Source organism: Apaloderma vittatum, unplaced genomic scaffold, assembly GCF_000703405.1.
Source record: "Apaloderma vittatum isolate BGI_N311 unplaced genomic scaffold, ASM70340v1 scaffold28414, whole genome shotgun sequence".
NCBI classification, from domain to species: Eukaryota; Metazoa; Chordata; class Aves; order Trogoniformes; family Trogonidae; genus Apaloderma; species Apaloderma vittatum.
In genome coordinates this window covers 38,140-59,779 of record NW_009714784.1, presented here as the reverse complement: position 1 = coordinate 59,779, position 21,640 = coordinate 38,140, and the positions used below count along the sequence as shown (strand labels likewise).

Genomic DNA, 21,640 nt, shown 5'->3' with positions numbered 1-21,640 from the left:
CAGGCTCCACCGAGTTTTGGCGTAGGAAATGAAAAAATAGCCGGACGGAGTTTAGTGCAGTCAGCTCCTCGTGTGTGCAGACAGTGCGGAGTAACGTGCTCCTGGGAATGTGAAGAGTAATGTGTCTCATCAACCTCTATAAGCAGCCACACCGAATCTTTGCTAGAATTAGTTAGGCTGGCCAATACAAAAATTCTTGGGAGTGGCTAGTATTAAAAAAGCAGATTGGGATAAGCTCAACGGCAGCAATCCTGAATGTGTTTCTGGAGGCTCACATTTCAGTTTCTCCAGCGCAACTTGCCTAAAAATGATGAAAATTCCTCCCCGCTGTGCAAAATATAAAACAATTGTTATAGCATTGACAAAATCCAAAACAATATGAAAAAAGCTGCTCCTTTCATTACTTAGCAGGACCTAAAAGTTGAGATTTTGATTTTCAAAGCTATAAAAGCATTCTGGACATCATGAGCAGCAAAATAAGCTGCACCATGGCTCTTCCTCTGCAGTGTTGATCTCCCTGTTTCTTAAGAAACACAACCAAGAGTTTCACTGCCTCCTGCATTTCTACCAGTGTCCCAAACTCTTGTGAGATCCAAACACAGGAGCCGGCACATGTGTATTACCCTTCTTCAGTCATTGTCTATTCTGCAGGTTTGCTGCCTTAGCCATACTGAACTTCTGAATAGCACTTGTACTAGAAGACTTAAAAAGACCTCATTTTGCAGATGGGGAAACATGCAGAAGCAGAATGACCTGCTCCATCTTGCTAGACAGAACAATATCAGCACATACAGGTCTTCTGAGTCCGAAATCAAGATCCTGTGTCTAAGCAACACTAATCCAAGCTCAGAATGCCTCATGAATTTACATGTCAGCCTTGTATATCTTAGTTCTTTTCTCTGTACAGCAGATAAAGGGTGGAAATAGATTTGCCTAGCTCATCCAGTGTGTGTCTGAGCTGACTCAGGTTGTAGGTAGCTCTGAGCAGTTCTCCCCATAGTGGTGATAGCAAGTCTGTTTTCCCCACTGATTTCCTCTCTGTTCTAATTTCATTTAATTTGAATAATGAATTGCATTACCCCACCATGCATTCAAAACTGAGTTATCAAAGGAGAGAAGCTAAGTGTCCCACCTCTCCCAGTGCTTCCTCTGGGGAGTGTGTGGAAATCTCTGTTACAAATGCTAGCATTCCCTGTTTGAGGTATAGTTCTTTACATCTCTAAAAACATCTTTACATCTCTAAAACATTTACCCTTTATTGCTCTTCTGTGGTGCTTCCTTGTAAGAATCATGAAGCACTTTACAATCACCAAACTATCGCTGTCTGAATTTTTTAGAATATGACTGTTACAAGTTTAGCAGTTTTATTGGTGGAATATGTCTTTCTGTTTTGTTCACTTTGTGCATTTGATCATGCTTAGTACACCATCAGTTTCATAGGATCCTGAGCACATAGGAAGGTCCTCTTCTTTGTGCATTAATAAAATTATTCTTTGGCGAATGGACCTACAAAAAGATAGGCAGGAACATCAGACCAACTATGAGTGCTGAGATACAGACTGTTAATTCCTTCCTTCCCTTTATGAGTCTGTCTCAGCACAGTTAAAGACAGAAACATGTAAAAATAGGCAACACTGTTTTAAAGTGGCTATTAAGAAGCCAGTGAAAGGAAGATTCAGCTTTGCAAGTACCTTTAGGTCCTTATTTTGAATTGGCTATGTTTAAACTTAGCAACAAGAGTTATGAGCAACCACCTAATTAAGCCAAAGTATGCTGAAGCTCATGGACGTGCAGCTAATAAAACCAGTGTGTGATTTTATTGTGATTTCCCTCTAATTATGAGATATTTGTGTTAGAACTGATAGGCAAAGCCAGGTCCCTGTACTCCTAGACCTATGTCCAAATGGCTGCCTCTACATTTCTTATTCTGTAATAATCATAATGCTAGAGTAGGTCCTGTTTACCTCAGCTATAGGTATGTTTCTAATTTTACCTCAGCTTTTTTATCACTAATAGCTCAGGAGAAGCTTAGCAAGAGCAACTACAGTTAAAAGAAATATGTGCATTTCTGAAAGTACTGCACCTGATAATCTGAGGAGATTCACCTCTGCAAATTTAGAGATTTATAATAGATATTTGTCTCTAGATGATTAGTATTCTCTAGGAGTGCTCCTTTCTCCAAATTGATTAGAGAACAACTCTTCTGACCTATTTTAGGTTTGTTTCAGAGCTTAAGACACAGTTTATCCTAAAAGTGCCTGCTTTTTTCCTTTCCATACAAAGGATGTCTCGGTGACACGCTCAGTTGTAAATGTCTCTAGTAGAGAGCTCTGAAGTTGGGCTAACGAATTCTCCCCTTTCTTCCTACTTGACAGCTTTAGGTCTTCAAAAGCATTTCATATAAAGAAAATAGTATGGTGCTCTGATTTCCTAGAGGAAAGATACTTGAACAAATACACTCATGCTGTAAAAAATTAGTGTCATAAGAGCCACAGTTCTACTTTTGCTTTAACTGGTTTGGATGGGAAGTGTCTTTTGTGAGCAGTGACAACTAAAAATGTTTGGGACTCTTCATTCCCTGAGGACAGATTGAACTGACATGTGCAGTACAGTCTAAAAGCAATAACGTACTGGCCCCCCTTGCTGGCATTTAAAGTTTCTCCCTGCTCTGACTGTGATGAAAACCCTCTGAATGCAAGGGGGTGATGACTGCTGCCTAGCTGGCATTGCTGAGATGTCACAGCTCCTGTTACAAAGGTTTCTCCCACTCAGAGCTATGCTGTCTAATGCCTCATCGAGTAAAAACACTGAGAGCAAGTGCCAAAAGCAGGACTGCAGAGGATTTTAAGATTCTGTATCTTCCAAGAGCTGCCTGAGCAAGACAAGACAAGGCCACATATGAGCTATCTGAACCATCAGTTAAAGGGACACTGCTGAAAATTGCCTTGCTATTTGAAGACATCTGCTCTGCTTTCACAAGTAACACACACAATTATTATCACAGAAAGGGGCGAAAAGATACGGAAAAGCATTCTCTCTTTCTCTTCCCTCACCACTTCTCCACTCACTTGCCAACACTTTCTACAGTCAGTTGTGCTGCTTCATTTAAAAGACAGCAGTTTGTCCTTTTTTCTCCATGGGGCTTGAAAGAGAAGCTTTTAATTTTGTAAAGGAAAATATGATAGTAAAACATTATTTGGCAGGAGTTACTTGGAGCTACTCAGAATTTGAAGGCTACATTGGAAATCGTGAGTCTTATTTTAGAAGAAGCAATAGACTTCTTTGGAGTATATTTTAAACAATTAATACAAATCTTGTGAGTTCATCTGTTAGTATACAAGCTTAAAACTTCCCAGGGCTTCCAGCCCTCTCAAAAGACATATAAAACATGAATATTCTCTGTTGCACATGGAAAAGGCTACGGAGTGGTGTTCAAAAACTTGGATGTCTACTTAGTGTTGAGTCAAAGCTGTCTTAGGTTCTCAGATGGAGGCACTCCAGTCTGCTTCATAGTGACAGTGATACTTGGTGAATGATGTGACTCTTCAGTATGCCTGGGAAATTGGCAGTGTGCGGCTCTGTGTTAGCCAGTGTAAGTAAATACCCACTGAGTCAGTATTAACTGGTGCAGGTTCCTTTCCCATCTCCTGTATCCGCGTGGAAGACGTCATGCTAGTAAAAGCTGGAAAGCTTTCATAGGCTTTCAAGAGCCAGAATTTGCTGTGAAAGCACAAACCTCTAACAGCTATTCCATTTTGTGAAAAGTAAACCAGCCTCCCACTACCAGGGAAGACACCTTCCTTTTCCTTCCTGGCTATTCTTACACTGACTCATTTTGTGCCCTGTTAATTACATAAATGTGTTTGTCTTTCTGAAGGACAATCATTTGTAGCTCCACACCTGTTACCATCCTCAGGTCCAGGTCCACAAAGCGACTTGGGGTTTGCCGCGCCTTTGGGTTAGGCACTCAGCTCCAAGTGTGGATATGACAATTTGGTTAAGGTATTCAAGTTTACTTCAACCCTACCCCTTCGCTTTGTGGTATCCCAAAAGATACCCACTGTAGGGAAGTGCAGAACAGAATGACAGTGGAAGGGAGCAGAGCTTGAAACAGCTCTGAGAGGCAGGAATTCAGGATTTCTCATTGGTAAGAGAGTGCCCTTTTCACTGGAACACACTTCTGTCCTCTCCTGCCTGTACTTTTTGGTCTCTCTTTAATCTTATAAAAAGATTTTGGTGGCCCAATACACCCAGGCCTTCTCAGGGGGAGTGGGGAGTGGCAGAAGACAGTCTAAAATAATTTTCCCACTTCTGGCAGTGTGTCTAGCCATTACATACAAAGCATGTAAAACTAGATCATCTTCTTTGTTCACAGTTTAGTTTCACTCAGAAATAATCTAAATACTATGCATTGTGCTGACTTTGGGATAAAGATGCTTACCGGATCAAGGTCCTTGAGGATTTAGATTCAACCATGCCTAGCTAACAAATCTGACACAGATGGAAGAAATAAAAATGTACTAGGAGTTCCAGCACAGTTGAGACAGTGGTTCTCATTGGCATGTATAGAAGAACAATTTGGGAAGCTGAGGAGTAAGTACCTAGTGTATATCTTGTGAGCCTGCAAATGTTAGACATCTAAATTCTGTATAAAACCTTCTGAGTATGGGTGTCACTATATCTCTTTATACACAGCAAAATAATGTAATAAGATTCAAGTCTCATGAAATATGAGCCAATTCAGAGAGGTAAGGCTTTACTTAGTTGGACTACTTACAGAATAAGGTACAGCACTCCACAGGTAACATTGAAGTAGTAGTAGTAGCTTTGTAGTTAAACATTTGTCTTGGTTCTGCTGTGGGAATTCCTCACGCAGCATGTGGGTAAGCTATGGAACTCCCTGCCTCAGGACACTGCATGCAAAAAGTTCACATGGGTTTCAAAGAAAAGTAGATAAACTAATTGAGGAAAAAATCCACGAAAAGCTATTAAATACAAAGACAGCACTTCTGGTGCAGGAAAATTGCAGTTCCTGTATCTGTCCCCTCCCTCCAATCACTACATTCTTGCCTTGTTTTATTACTTTGTCTGAATCACCTGTTTCTCGCTGTATCAGAAAGAAAGAATCTGTTCTAGGTGAATCCTTGGACTCATCCTCTGCAGCAGTTTGTACATTCCTGTGCAAGGGAAGTTTCAGATTGAAAGGCAGTTATAGTAGCAGCAGCACAAATATAGTTTTTGGTCTAAGTATACTTTACAGTAATTTTCCTTTGGCTTAACTCCATTGACTTCAAGAAAGTTATTCTTGATATGGTCTAGTGTGACCGAAAAGTCTAAGGAGAGAGAGAAAATTACTAATTCCATAGGAAAAATAAAAAGTTTAGAAAGATCCAGTTAGGACTGTGGCAACCACTGCATTTTTTTTTAGTGTTAAATTCAAGGAACTTGGCATATGTAAGCACTCTAACAGTTCAGGGAGAAGTCGTTCTGCATTTTAAACACAATATTAGTCTTTAATCCTTACTCACTAGAATGAATTTCTCTTCTAAGCACTGGAGATACATATTTGTAGTCATAGAAGAGTTTTAAGAGAGTTATCTTGCACAGATCTACCTATTGATTAAGTTTTACTCAAAGTAGTTTTAGAGAAGCTGTAATTTAAAATGCCTTTAAAAATTCACTAAATAAGTGGACTGTAAGTCATACTGCACTGGTGCAGGCCAACAGTCAGTGGCCTGTTGTGCTAAATGCTTTGAAAACACGTAGGAATTAAAGTTCTCTGAGCTAAAAAAATTATGTTTGAAAGGGATGCTACCCATAAGTAAGTGTTCCAAGAACAGATTGCTGGGTATCTAAAAACTGTTGCCAACCAATACATTAACTGACTTGGTGCTGTGCCTAAAGACTGGAAACACTGTGTTCAGTGTACGTGGGTTCATGTGATTGGCCATTATGTTTGGAAAAGATAACATTTCTTGCCTTGGATCAGGCTTTTCTATCCCTTATGCATGGAACATCTAAACACTGGGGTATGTTCTGATACAGTTAAGAGGTGTGTTAATTAGAGGAAACAATCACCTTGTTTTCACTCTGTTGTTGCACAACTTTCTATGGGCTGGAGTGGAATCTAAAGCCATGTTGCTGATATTTGCTTAGGTCTTGAAAGTAACAGAAATGTCTGAAGTTCAGGAATGGGTGTCCAAAACCAAAAGAGGAACACTTAACAATTTAGGTTGCAAGGGACTTCTAGAAGTCATGTGGTCCAAAGCCCTCTTTAGGCAACTTGCTCCAATGTTTGGCCAACCTCATGGTGAAAAGATTTCCTTGCATTTGATTGCAGTTTTAAAGACGTACTTAAATTTCTGTACAACCACTTCCATGAAAACCACAGAGCAAAAAAAATGGTTTATAATTTTCAGTCTGGCCTTATGCATAATGAGAAAAAACTAATTAAAAGAGTGTAGGTGGTAGAAAGCTAGCCAAACCACTCTGTAATTGGCCTTGAGAAGATTTCTCTAGTACAGCCACTGAAGGCCATAGACTAAAACTGTCTCTGGGGAATTCTGATCCAATATGTATATTCTGGGAGTGGGTATGGAATGGGAAGGAGACTGCCAAAGCTGCGGGCCCTACTGCAGTCTGTAGGGCAGTCCAATTGTATTCATTAACGCAAGAGCTCTGAGATACACCAGAAGTTTCAATAATCCATGTAGTAACTCAGCATCAGAAGGGACAGTCCCCACAGTACTTGCTCAGTGGACTGCAAGAGGCATAAATCTGTTTTTTAAGAAGAGCCCCCTAGGAAGGGAATCCACTCATTTTATTTCCAGTGGAGATGTCTCACAAACAGAGAAAATAAAAAATTGAAATTTTAATTTCAAATTAAAACAAAAAGGAGTGTCACACAGGTGGAAAAGTGCTTACCTCACTTGATGTCCCACTTAGAGCTTACAATGCACAAGCAGAAAACATCATTGCATTAGTATTCCTTGTGGGGATCAGATTTGATACTTCTGGCTGGAGCCAAGTGCTCCATTGCTGCACCAATAGAGAAAGAACAAACTGGGACAAGTAAAAGAAGGAAATCAGATACTTCAACCAAGTGATCTCTTCAAAGCAACCCTATTAGAAAGATACTGGACTGTGGCTCCTATTTTTAGTAAGGAATCATATTTAAAGTTTAATGTTAATCTATCCTCTTGGCCAGTTAATACCAAACATAATTAATGCTGGATGTTTGTTTTAAAAAAAACCACAACAGACTCTTTTGGTACTAAGTAATGGTAGTCCCAGTCATTTAGTGTGACACAAGCTTTGAGCTTTCACTCCTAACTATACAACAAAGTTCCATTGCAAAGTGTTGGATGAGAACAAATACAATTTAAACACCATCACTGTATTTTAGGTTTTGCTAGCCTGCTGCAACTGAACTTTGAAATGATTTGGGACTTTGCAGTTTGGCTGTTGATTAACACCATAACCTTTTTCCAAAGTGCCATTTGATCACAGAAATAAACTGCTCTTTCCTTTTCAGAGCTGTAGCTAAATCGCTGCTTGGAACATAAAATGCTCAGATCACAGGTGATCTGAGAAGCAACAGTAATGCTGAATATTCCTGCAACAACCTTTTAAGGATTTGTGAAGTCCAGATCTTTAGCTGCATCAGTTCATCCTGTCCACTAATGCTTTCCACTTTCTTTACAAATCAATTATTCTGGGAACAATGAACATTACTCTTCAAGCTGTATGTACTCAGAATACTTGCTTACATGCATATATATGCAATTTTTTTTTCTCAAACTGTCTTTCTAGTTTTACAAATCATAAAAATTCTATTCCTTAGTGATTCCTCTGAAACTTCTCTATCTTTATTTGTTCCTTTTGCTCTAGCATAAGAAAATACTGCAAAGTGTTTTGATCAATATTAGCTACTTTTGCTTCTGAAAATATTCAGGAAGACAAATTATTTGTTTTGCAAGTTGAGTTCTTTGAGAATCTAGCTATGATTAAAGCTGTCTCTTGAGCACATCAGAAGCATTTTTAACACAGACCAAAGACCAGAGAAAAATGGAGTCTCACCCTGAACAATGATTATGAATTTGGGAATCAACTAAGAATTTAGACATTATTTAGCCAATAATTAGTAATTATCATTTTGTATCCTGTCAGGTGGAAATCCTTGATTGGAAGACAAAGAAACAGCTATGCTTCCTAGATAAGGTAAAATAAAATTCTGTTTAAAATGCTAGGTGACTATATAAAAATTACTAACTTTTCTTAAGTAAACTTAGTGTTTATGAAGAGTAGTTTATCTCCTGGTAGCCTTCCTTTGGCCACTGAAGAGGCACCAATTATGCACACTTCACACTGACTACAGAGTACTTTAACTGTTTTCCTGAAGGAGTTTTTGGGCAAAGAGCACAATTTCACCTGCTTCACTAGGATGGTACCAGTTGTGCCTTACTCACTCACAAGCCATCAAACTGTTGTAGTAACTCTTGAAAACTGCTACAGAAACTGCCTCTGAAACAGATGCCACAAATTGTCCTCCCTTTTTCCTGTAAGAAGTACTCTGAATCCTCCATACCATTTCTAGCCACCTCTAAGAAACTTACACTGTTATATTGTTTGAGTCACATTTCTACTTGTATAGTCTTATTGTATAGTCTTACACCTAGTAATTGTCTTTCAAAATATGTATCTTATGTATACAATATTTTTTGTTGCCTAGGTGGAACCAAATGCCACAATTAGGGAGATCAGACTGATGTTTCATAGATTATGTGAGTATAACTTTTGCAGCACTTCACATCACATCAGAATATACAGTATATAAATAGGAGAAATTACATAATTAGAAACATGTGATGTACACACACTTAATGCTAAGTAACCTGCACCTGAATGCAATCACAGTGAGATTTCAGTATAATTTTTTATATTATCCTGATACACCTTTGTATTTTTTCTTCTGCACAATTACTCACAGATATAATGTTGAATAAATATTCCCAAAAAATCTTTAACTAAATCTTATCTTGTTGTGTTGCAATTATAATAGTGGGTGATTTAAAACAAACATTGTATATCACACAATTCTGTATGGTCTTACAGATCCTCAGTGGTATCCAGCAAGACAGTCGATAAAACTTGATCCAAGTAAGTGCTTGTGAGGATTGGAGTAATAAAGCTGGGAGCAGTGGCCTGGCATGAAATGTGTACTTTGCATGGGTGTTAGCTCTTAAGAACGAGTTTCCAGCTATGATCCTTAGCACTATGAAGGCCGAAGAAAACCCATAACGAATTTAATTCTTTGAAAATATTGAACAGAATTCCATACGTGTGCCTGGTGCTTGGTAATTAACTCAGGAATTTGCAGATTCTTCCAATGCACTTTCTAACTACTGAGCACTTTTGCTTTCAGACAGGTAGCACAGAATCTAGGTACTAATTTCTCTTAGCTGCAGTGAGATGATCTCCACAGTGATGCTCAGCTGGGAGTACTAAAAAGGGCTATGAGTTAGAACTATCAGTTCACATAATCCTCTGCTCTCAGGTAGGAATTACAGTTCTTTTGAGGTAAGCTAATGCAAAGCACATTGCAATGGATGTAGGATTTGCTGACAAAGCTAATGCCAGCTGGCTGACTTCATTAATGCAGATGTAGGGATTCCTACTAGAAGCCTGTTAGGACGTGGCCTGGGTGCACAAAAGAAAGTCAAATTGACAAACTGTGGTAATTCATCAGCATTCAGTGTAAAAGTAACACTTTCTTCTTTCATTTCCATTAAGCATATTTCTATTTGAATAGTCCCTTAAAAGTATGCTGGTGAAGGTTAGTTCATTGTGTAGAATCTGTCCATGGAAGAGTTTCTTAGTTCCTTCTTCAAAGTTCTGCCTTGTCAGATTCCTCCATGGACTTATGTTATGACACTGGCTGTGAGAAAATACTGGCCCTCTGGAGGCTCCCCCAAATCTAGGAATTAGAAGCCTGAGTGCTAGCTCAAGCTCTGTGGAATCACCTCCTAGCTGACTGGTTGGGAAAGAGGAGGCAATGAAAACCTCCAATGAAACCAATGAAAGCCTTCCAATCTCAGCTTGTCCTAGCTTCTGTTTGGCTGACAATGGGCAATGAGAAGAGAGGGAGAGAGAACAATGGAGGTGCAGCTGACTAGGGGGTCGGTGAACTATGTTGAATGGCTGTAACCCATCAGCAAATTCTGCTGTAGCAGTGATGAAGTGAGCCTACTAGACTATGCAGACGCAGGATTGAGAATTTTCTTAACTGTCTTCCTGTGAATAGAGAATGCAGGCTCATATGCTATTACAGGGATAAATCAAAGTAAGTGTAAACATTCTTTGTTTCTTTATTGAGATTCCAACTCACGTCACATCAAAGAATCTCACGGATTGGTTAAAGAACAATATAAAGCTATTATGCTACCAAAGTTGACTTGAATTTCACTGAGCTGTAATTACTTCTTTCCTTCTCAGAAGGAAAGTCCCTGAGGGATGAGGAAATCCTGCAGCATCTCCCTGTTGGCACAACTGCTACCTTATACTTTAAAGATTTAGGGCCACAGATAGGATGGACTACGGTGAGCTATGCTTCAAGTCTGAGCCATTTTAATGGCTATTTTTACATAATTAATCCTTATATCACTTTTGTCTCTCTCCAATATTTCTGCATGATGCCTGCTCTGACAGTGGATGCAGGCAATGACTCCTCATGGCTTCAGTTCATTTAATCAGGGAAAGCAGTAACAGGATATTCTGAATGCCTCGTTCCCTGGGAGAGCAGCAGTGGAAAACTTGCTGCACATTAGGTTGGCTCTACTGAGCTAAGGTGCAGGTTCTCAAATGGATTTATATGTCTACCACAAAATTTCTAGTAACTGTGTGTCTAAATGCCTTTGGAGATCTGCTTCACAGGGCCTGTGTAACTCTCCTGACAAAGATGAGGATTATAATCCTCTGAATTTGTCCTACAAAGAGGCATGTGAGCAACTTCACATGTCAGTAATTGCAACAACTTCAGCAGTAAAATGCATGAAAGTAAGATCAGCTAGCTGTCTGCATGTGCCTGTGTCCCAGGATGCTGGTGATGGCAGGCTAATGACAGCTGGTAATTTCTGTAGTATTAGTAGCCATCCACAAAGACCTCGCATATTTACTGTCTTAGCTCAAATGCAAATTCTGTTACAACTCACTCCTCAGGCAACACAGCACAGCTGTTGGTGCTGTGAAGGGCCCAATAGCCCTTCCAGTTCTTCAGAAGGTCCATGATACATGTATTACACTAGTTATAATGAAACAGCACAGCATGAAGGGAAAAGTTCCCAGTAATTTACAAGCATATTTACAATTTCTTAGCTCTGAGACCTTAATAAAATCTTGTGCTAATGACAAATAGCAAAGACAACATTCATATGAGGTAAAATTTTTTTTAAAAGTCAAATGTCCTGGAAGAGTTACTATTCACATCATTACTTTGAATGCAATGCTGATAAATCAGGCAGATATTACACAATCAGAAAAAACAGTAAGACAGGCAAAACTTCTAATGGCAATACAGAGCCCAAGACATACCTGCATCAATATATACCAAAATGTCACGATGCAGAATAACACCAGACTTTTGCCATTCCATACTCTTTCCTTTATATTCTGTTCTCCCTGCCCTTCAAGCTACTTCATTCAAATGTAAGCCACGAAATACTTCAGTCTTATCAAATAAAAAAGACAAACTTCTAATCTACAATCAAATCTGTTCTTTGCCAGAGAAAATGCTGATTGCTACAAAAGTCAGGGACACAACTTCTTTGAATGTCAAAATAACTCTAAAGGCATTAGGAAGCAGTGTTTGTGGGTTGGGTTTTTTTGTTTCTTTTTTTTTGTTTTTTTTTTTTGTTTGCTTGTTTTTTGTTGGCAGAAGTACAATCAGTTTCCTTTCTTTCTCCATAAATGAGGTATGGACCTACCTTCTTCACTCACAGAAGTGAGGAAAATTCAACTGTTAATGTCTGGTCCAAAGTTCACTTCAATTTAAAGTGATATTCCTATGAAATGCACACCGACCTGAAATTATATCAAGTTAGATAATAGTTTCTTTGGTTTCTTCTTTTATTTTCTTTCTTTTCCTTTCCCTTTTCTTTGTGTTCACATTAAACATTTGAACATAGAATGAACTGATTGTTTCCTGGACATCTGCTGTGCTAACTGTTTATACAGATGGGGTAACCTGTGAACACTTAAAAGCTGTGTTTCCAGTTTAAACAAAATTAATTAATTAGAAACAATTACATTTTTCAAGATAAATTCTTCACCAAATTTTGTTTTAACCCAAAGTAAAGCAACAGTTTTTGAGGGCAAGAAAAGGGTGAGAGCTGCATAAATGTAACATGCATGCATGTTTATCCTGATGTCTGGACTGCTGATGATTATCTTTTCATACCCATACTGTGTCAGCTGCACTGGCAAAGCTGTCTGTATGCAACTGAGGCGAATGCATCGCAGAACATTTACGTGCATGCCTGCCACTTTCATGGCCCAAGCCCAAACCTGCTATTCCCTCCCTGTCTCTCTAAATGCCATGATGGGTCAGTGGAGGTGTTTATCCCACCACTGCATTAGTTATCGCAAAGAAACCAAAGCAAAATCAGCATCTAATTCATCTGTCTAATTATTTTTTCTCTTTTTGCAGGTATTTTTGATAGAATATACAGGTCCATTGTTCATCTATTTTCTGTTTTATTTCCGCATGCCTTTTGTCTATGGACTGGATGAGAGGTTTACATCAAGCCCACATCCAGTAGTTAAGTAAGTCCGTTTGCAGGCTTGAGCATTGTAGTCTTATTCCAAATGTCTTGCCACACTTGGTTTTTAAGCCCTCTTAAATGCTTTTGTCTTGCTGTTTCTAGCTTGGCATGTATCTGCCATTCTTTCCACTACATCAAAAGGTTGATTGAAACAGTGTTTGTTCATCGGTTCTCCCATGGGACTATGCCACTGAGGAATATTGTGAAGGTAAATTGTGTCAGACTCTATCCATAGCCCCCCTTACAAGCCCAACATAGCCAACCTATGCTCTGCCGCTGCAGCACAGCTTTTTTGGTGTGGCTTTTGTACTAATGCACAGCAAATCTCACCCATAAGTCTGCAGTTCTTTCAAAAGCATTCCTAATGTCACTATTATATAGCCCACATGTTGTCGTACTGTTATTCATGTTACAGTGTTTTCATTGCTCTTTTAGAAGTTTAAACCTTCAGTTTACCCTTCCTTTTCACTCAGCTAGCTCCTTGGGCGTGAAGGTTTTCCTAACGATGTTAACTTTTAAGGTAGCACAGGCAGGCACAATATTGGGAGGGTGGTTTTTTTTTTTTAAAAATAAAATTTCTACTTTTGTAACAGCCATTGTACACCTTGTTTGCCTCTAATACTCTCTTTGCTGTTAAGCAACTGTTAATTTACCTTTGATTCAGGGCAAAGCAGTTTGGTTGTTCTGCATTTTCTTCTTCTGTAGGAGCACTCCCTACTGTTACCAGTGCTGCTGTGGCACAGGGCAGCTGTCAAGATGCAGACCCTCTGTTTCCTGGATGTCTGCGAACTAGTACAGAGGACTGAATGGTTATGCATGACTTGTAGTTATTTTACAAAGGTTTGCAACAAAGTACATACTGGTATTCAAAATTACATTTTAGACTCAGGAAGACAGGAGATTATCACCTACACCTGTAAAACTGTATAGTATCAGCATTTGGGTATTTATCATGGTATTTTAGACAATCCCTTGGAATTTGCATTTTGGCTGTGATACTCCCAGCAGCTGAAGTTCTACCTTGTGGCTAACTCCTTACAGCTGTGCAGTGGCTCTGGTAGTTCTGGCGATAGCTTCAGGCCTTCTGAACGCAAGGAGGCTCTGTAGTTGAGTAGTGGCCCTCAGTAAGAATCCTACCTAGCAATTTACTGTGTTTTCTACAGCAGAAGAGTACAGCGTTGTTAAAAGGCTAGCAAATCTCTTAAAGACTTGATCTTGACACAATAGTAGCTAATACATGCTAAACAGTGGATAAATGAGCAACTTTTATCTTGAAAAACAATCCGTAGCATGCTATAAATCTTCATTTTCTTACTGCCATATCTGACAACTGCTTATTCCTCTCAGACCATACAAACTGTTGTTGCTAAAATTGACATTTGTAGCAGTCATTCTGATCACTTCTACCACCTTCTCAGCTTGGTGGTACTTGGTTTCATTTGTAAATTTGCTCTGTTATTCTTCTCCTTGCTTAGCAGTGCTTGGGTTTGGTTTGCTTTTATTTCATTGACTTTGGTGGTATTACTCCAAAACTGTGCCTCTTCTCTTTTTTATCTCACATACAGATAGTAGAAAACACTTCACTTAAAAGTGCTTGATCACATACATAGCAGATATAGATAGCTTATTTCTTAAGTACAATGGAAAGTTACCTTTATCCAGAAACACTTCAGTCTCAATAAGCAGGGATCTGAGACAAGAATTGATGAGATTTGTGATTTTCATTCTTTGTTTACCAAATTGATTCAGGACAGCAGAGGTCCACCAAATCAGTTCATGCTATATAGTAACAAGGTATGTAAGTCTTTCTAAGATACATGATTTTTCTAGGCAATGGAAAAGTAGAATAATTGATTTATCTGGACTTGGCAAACAACTGCCTCAGGATGAATAAAATAGGGATTAATACAAAAATTTTGTGGTGATAAAGCAACTGACTAAAGGAACGATGATCGTGGTTGTACCAGGCAAGGATCTGTCAGACCTTTACTAATAGGGAGGTACTGGTGGAATTTCTCAAAGATTAATCTTAGGATTGGTCTCACTGGACATTTTCATGGGAAAAAAGGGATATTTTTGCTTTCTATAAAAGCCTTTGGAGGAAAGAAAACACTAAATTAAAGAAGACAATACAAAACAAACAGAAAGGTACATGCTAGTAATGAATAAACACAGGCAGGGCATTAAGAAATAGTTTTGATCAACATAGGGATTGTCAGTTGGAGTGGACTAAAATTCTAAGCATAACTTTGTAAACTTTTTATGGGATGCATGCAATATCTGAACTTGATTCACAAAATCTTTTTATAAGAGATTGTTGTAAAGCTTTATTATTCACCTGGAATATGAAAGATTCACATAAACAATTTCTTTCAAGTGAGTTTATAAAGTCTGCATGTACTCTGCTGTTCCTCTCTGAACCTCGCTGGAGGCTTTTGTATGAGCAATGAGGCTTCTAGTGGCAGATGGATGTTTGCAGTGTTTGCTGAGAACCTTAGCAGTAGCAGACTCCACTCATTTTAAAGCTCCTTTTCTTATAACTGAGGAATACTCTTGTACTCATGTATATCATGTTCTTTGGATGAATAGTACTCATTCAGTTTAATTACAGCATGTATTGTTCGGAGCTGAGCCGTGATAATCTATTTGATTTTACTTTACTGAGATCCACTGCCACATGATCCATCCTGTGCCAAGGCTGAAGTTAGGGAAAGGTTTTTAATAAGACGCCATTCCAAGATTACAAGAAAGCGTTTCCACCTAAGTTTGTACAGTAGTTAATAAATCATAGATGATGGTGGGAGAGGGTAGCATTAGGGAAGAAGCACTAGTTTATGGACAGGACACTAACTAGATGGTTCCTCGCTGGAGTCGTTCTTCCATCTCTGCTGCTTTTCCTGGAGAAAAGGGAAGTTGTCACAGTGAAGTTACTTAATCTCTCTACCTTTTTGCCCCACCTGATCTGTAATTATTGGTTAATAATTCACTCTTTCTCTTCAGTTATCTGTTAACATATCACCTCAGAGCAAGGACATACTATGTGTATGTATTACAGCATGCCCAAAAGGGCCTCCATTTTGTCTGAGGTTTCTGGGCACTTCAACGGTTCAATTAACTTTGAAAAGAAAGTGGTCACTGTTTGTGACTGTTTCTGAAAAGGCTGGTGAAGGAACCAGCACTTTCAGAAAAATGCACTGTCAGACACTGCAGTCAGCTAGTGTGGGTTGCAGACGCTGAGGTAATCACTTTTAGGGGTGTTATTGCTAGAAATGCAGTTCTTGTATACATAGAAGGAAAAGGCTGCACAATTCAAAGCAAAAAAAAAAAAAAAATCCCAGCAAGTTAAACCAGTCAGGATGGGAAAGAAAGGAGCCTTAGATAAGAATTTTGGCTGCATGAGCAGGAAAGGAAAGCTGTGAAGGAGAAAGCAGAAAGACCTAGAAATGCCTCAGGTATGCGAACCTACTGCTAAGAAAAAAGCACCACCAGAAAGAATGATCAGTAAGAGGATCAGTGTTTTACTCACGAGTGAAAATAGGAGGGAAGGAAAGCTAAGCGGAAGGAAAAGAACAGCAGAAGTGGTGAAAGGAAGATGAGCTCATTTTTAGTCTTCCTGAAGTCCAGGTGATAACCAAACTGAGGTTAAAAACTGGGGCACTAGGTTTGATAAATCTCTGCTGATGAGAAGCAAACTTAGGAGTTGTCAACAAGGATTAAACTATGTCTGCAGGAGAATGGCACCTAGAGGTGAGAGCACAGAGGAAGATGAAGAATGAGTCAAGAAAAGGTCTCCCTCCTGCATAAGGAGGAAGATAACCTGTCACCGAGATATTGAAGCAACAATGAGTGTCAGAAGAAAAAAACAAAAGAGGCAGGGCCAGGAAAACCAGAGACAGAGGTTGTAAGTAGTCTGTTTTCAGGGGTAAAGCCTGTGAACAAGCTCTGAGATTGGTCAGGAATGAGTCAGTACAACCACTAGTGAGAGCCCTGTTATCAGAGTTTAGAGAATGGAACCTGGATCATAGAAAGCCAAGGACAGCAGCAGAAGGGGCAAACTAAAGATATCACAGTGAAAGGGCAGAAGAAAGTGTCAGGCATGATGACTTTAGGTAGGAAAAGTTCAAGCATAGGAAAGAAAGAAAACAGGCGTGGTGAAGGAGAAGATGAAGGGCAAGTAATTGGGCAATACAAAGTAATGAGTAAGGAAGAGCGACAGTATCAAAATCTGTTTTTGCGAAGTCTCAGGGGTTAGCAAAACAAGTCTCTCTTTAACATAGTCTGTATTGGCCAAATGGCTTGCTAGACAAGATTAATTAATTTTCAGTAATATGATCATACTTTCTAAAACTGTTCATAAACTTAACAGCTCCATGATATTGGAGAGGAGATCTTACTCTGGGCACTACTTCCTTCCTGTTGTTTCCTGTTGCCTGCTCCCACCTTATCACACTCAGTACTGTAATATTTTGTATTATCAGCAACTTGAAGGATCAGCCCGACTGATTGTTAGCAGCGGTCCTTGCAGTGAATACTGGCTTAGAGGATTGAACTAAAACAAAGAAAAAATTCCCTGTTTTTCAGAACTGCTTGTATTACTGGGGATTTGCAGCTTGGCTTGCTTATTACATCAATCATCCTCTTTATACTCCTCCTTGTAAGTAGCAAAACAGCCCTCAGTATGATTTAAGCACTTAGGAGTTTGTATATTAGTACCAATTATATGTAAACTTTTTTTTTTATAGCTTATGGGAAAAAACAGATAAATTTTGCTGTGATCATGTTTCTGGTAGGTCTTCTGCTCTTTTTACAAACTGTTAAAACGTGCTGCTTTATTTCTTATTTTGTGTGAGTGGAAGAGTGAGTAGGATAAGCAGATACTTAAAAACTTGAACACTTGGGATGTACTACTAAAGCTGACTACTTGCATGCAGAACAGATAAATATGTCAGGTTTTAATGTGATCTTGCACACAAGGGAAGATTTTGATTCAGTATCTATTCCAAGACTGGGATATTTATTTGCTGAGACGATCTCTCATAATCTTTAAAAGAATCTTGGAACTACCAGTTTGTGACACTGTTAAAAGCTAGTGAGTTTGTCTTGTGAACTGTTTATTAACTGTTGAGAATCACAACAGGTCATAAAACTCAGAGAACTGGCCAACTAAGAAAGTATTTAGCTGAATTTCCAGGGACAGAGGTCCATTTTGCTTGGCTTCATAAATTTTTCACAGCTTTCCTTAAAATGCAAAAATTTTAAGCTACTGTCTGTACATTCTCACAGTTCCTGTGAACATTTCATACATGCAGAAGCAATATTAGTGCAGCCAACAATGATAAACCCATTTTTCCCATGGATGTGTAACTTGTTTAGAATATGCTTTGAGAAACTAATCATCAGTGACCACAGGATCTCAAAGCACCTTCCCAGTATGAAAAGTCTGTGAGTTAATAATCTATCCCCATTTTATAGAGGGACTACATAACTGAAAGCACAGAGTTGGGAATAAATCTCAGGAGCTCTCATCACCAGTCATTTGCTTTAACGGTTATGCTTTGCAGACACTGGAGACTGACCATAATCATATAAATGGGTCATTTCAATACACTTTCTACATAAACAGGTGGAGAAGTGGAGGGAGCTGGGTCAATTATGTTTCATTAGTCATGTCAAGAAAACTTACTTAGAGCTCAACCCATATCTTCTTTGGGATTTTAATAATTTTCAGGAAAAAAACCTATCCAAATAATTTTTTGGGGGTTGTTTTTAAAGATGTAAGAATTACCAAAAGATAAAGCAAGTATCTCCTGGATTTACTTTTATCCTCTTTCGTTTATTTTCTTTAAAGGTCATGAGGATTATATAAATAGTAAATTTGACCTTTTGGACACTGAGTCCACATTTGCTGGCAAGTATCGTAAATGTATAACAGAGTATAATGTAGACTCATGTTTGAACAAAGACATTCCATCCTCCTGTCAAAGAGCAATCTTGGTTAAGCATATTTATTACCGTGCATTAACTCCCATTTTAAAATCTTGTTTATAGTAGATTTTTTATTATTTAAGTAGTCCAGAAAATCACAAAAGGAAGAAGAGTGAAAAGAAGCATATTTTTAACTCTGTCATGCCTTTTCTTGCAGCTGTGTGAAGCTGGAAATTTTTCCATTCATGTTGCACTCAGTGACCTCCAGAGAAATGGTAAAAAGTGCATTATTGTTATTATTACTTTTGCGCAGCCAGTCATTACACTTCTGCAGTTACTCTACCTCGTGAAAGACCTGAGCCTGGAGGGTGTTGATACCCACCAGGTGACTGCTATGGGCACACAGGTTGCTCAACATTGTGAAGATTGGATTCTAGGGGAGATCAGACAGCGCAAGGAATCCAACACCGGACTGTTAAACACCACTTCTTATCTTGCTGTAATTCTTATTGGTTAGGGCCAGATTGTTACCTTAGTTACGCTTGTGGTGCAAAAGGAAACAGTGCTAGTATAAGCCAAGCATTGGTGAGCAAGGGAAAGTAAGATCTCTGTGCAGGCCAGGATTCCTTGGGCATGAGCCAAACTTTCAGCTATCAAGTATGACTGCTAAAATGCCATTCTGTGACAACCAGAGAAAACCTTTAACTTCTAGATCTAAAACTTGGGGTATCTCTTACATGAGTGACTGTGGTAGATAACTTTCTAATGCCCAGAACATTTCCTCACAGTTATCCTAATGCTTCTTAAGGTTCCAGAGGACATCCTGTTTTCCCACATATTCCTTGCCCCTCTGACAGTGATGAGACAGAGGAGTAGGCAAATTTGGGTTGTCTTTACAGGAAACAATATATTTAGGAGTGTGAATATTTTGTGATTTGTTTTCTAATCTATAGGAGCCAAAACCCGTAAGATCCCATATCCAACAAAGAATCCTTTCACATGGCTGTTTTTCTTTGTGTCTTGTCCTAACTATACATATGAGGTATGTATTTTCAAACCAGATTAAGATTTTAGTTTTGCTGAATATATTTTCATTTCTTTTGGAATGTTAAACATGGAAGAAACCTCTGAAACCTACATTTCCCTCTGAAAATACATTTCCCCTACTCCCCTAAACCCCATGAAATCAGACTGCAAACAGGAACTTGCCTATTCTGCCTCCCCTCCCTTGAGGCACTACTTACAGCTAACCTTAAAACAGATGGCTCAGATACTGGCCTGTGCTGCAGCGTGGCTGATGGACAAGATACACTTCAAGCAGTGCACATTTTGCAGACAGGAACAGGGCAATTGCCACTGAATGTGCGCTGCAAGAGGGATGAGGGCAGCTGGTGGACTTCTGCAATATAAGAGAGACCAGGAATATCACAGTATGCTGGAAGATAGTGGGCAAAAAGAAGATATTGTGGTAGACAAAAGGGGGAAATGGATGAATAGAAGATATTGTGGTGGAGAAAATAGGAAATAGGTTCAGGTTTTCCTCTTCCTTTTCTTAAGTTATATTGACACTTGTGTTGGTGACTGTTTTAGAAGCTTGAACGGGTTTATTGCTTCATATTCCTTAATTAGGAGCCAAACCTGCCGACTCCGTTCAAAAGCAGTTAAAACCAGTGCAACTCAGTCTAAAATTCACTCATGCATAGAAGGACAGAATCAGGTTTTAACTTCTGTAGAGATTAACAGATGTAAATGAGAATAGCATTTGGCCTCATACTACAGAAATTTACCATTCCCAGCACTGATTGAGGTGTGACAAATACAAATTAGGCAGAAAACCAGAAAGGACTCTATGCTGTAATGCATTCATGTCATGATAATAGCCATGAAAGCAAACATGAAGGTTTTGTTTGTGATAATAAGGCCCTGTTCACCTTTTTGCCTAAAGGTTATTAACATTAGAAGTTGATCTGGCTGACCTTGGCTTTTTTATTTACCTATACTAGGACAAGGGTGTTTTTGATCAATAGAGACATAAATGCAAATACTGTCACCAGAAATATTTTAAATTTCCTTGGCCAAAACAGGTGGGGACCTGGATCAGTTTCACTATCATGACTCAGTGTGTTCCAGGTGAGTAATGTTTTGGTACTTCACCTTGAAGTGATGTCAGCAACAGGACTGTGTTTTTAATCTGATAAAGAAACATATCTTTTTCTCACTTCCTTCTAGTGGGGCTGTTCACCTTGCTTTGCTTCATTCAGATGACAATCTGGGCAAAGGATAAACACTGCACCTACCTACGAGAATTCAAGGATTATCCAAGTCTTCGAATGCCAATTATTCCCTTTCTGTTGTAAGAAAAAAGGTTTAGCTTGAATATGGCATGGAACTTCAGGAAGAAAAAAGCTCACAAACCTCCTGCCAGATCAGTGAATTAATTTAAAGGATTCTGGTGCATGTTGAATCTCCACTGCTGAGGGAAACTGTCTGCACTCAAAAGCTACACTTCCTTATACTGACGAATTCTCAGCTTAGAAGCACCTCCAAAAAATAAGGCTTCGTTGCACAGCTGGTAGACAAAAGCCCCTGCAGTTCACTACAACCTGATTGACTTAATTTTTCCTCCACTAGTCTATTTAGATTGATGGATCAAAGATACTGTGCTGAAAAGCAGCTCCAAATTTAGCAGTGGCATTCTGCAAGACATAAGTACATTGGAACGAGGACATACCAGCTAACGACTAGAGAGCTCAGCTCAGCCAGCATGGCCAGCTGGCCTGAAGACTGTTGCATGATCTTCCTTCTTTGACTTGAAGAAGAATCAAAGCACCTGGTGGCAGGTGCTTTGTAACAAATAACATTACCAAAGAACATGAATGGGTCTTGGAATAAAGAAA

The 21,640-nt window shown here is 39.0% G+C and overlaps 1 protein-coding gene across 1 annotated transcript; it reads left to right on the top strand.

The window, feature by feature from the left end:
• Positions 1 to 529: 529 nt before the first annotated feature.
• TECR (trans-2,3-enoyl-CoA reductase) lies at positions 530 to 21,331 on the top strand (the record flags this gene model as incomplete). Its single annotated transcript, XM_009868900.1, has 13 exons — positions 530 to 651; positions 8,170 to 8,220; positions 8,732 to 8,783; positions 9,115 to 9,159; positions 10,495 to 10,598; positions 12,704 to 12,819; positions 12,921 to 13,026; positions 17,400 to 17,472; positions 17,561 to 17,604; positions 18,961 to 19,018; positions 19,697 to 19,785; positions 20,828 to 20,873; positions 20,973 to 21,331. Coding segments are annotated over 13 exons (1,034 nt in total), but the record flags the coding sequence as incomplete, so codon positions are not given.
• Between the last annotated feature and the right edge of the window lie 309 nt (positions 21,332 to 21,640).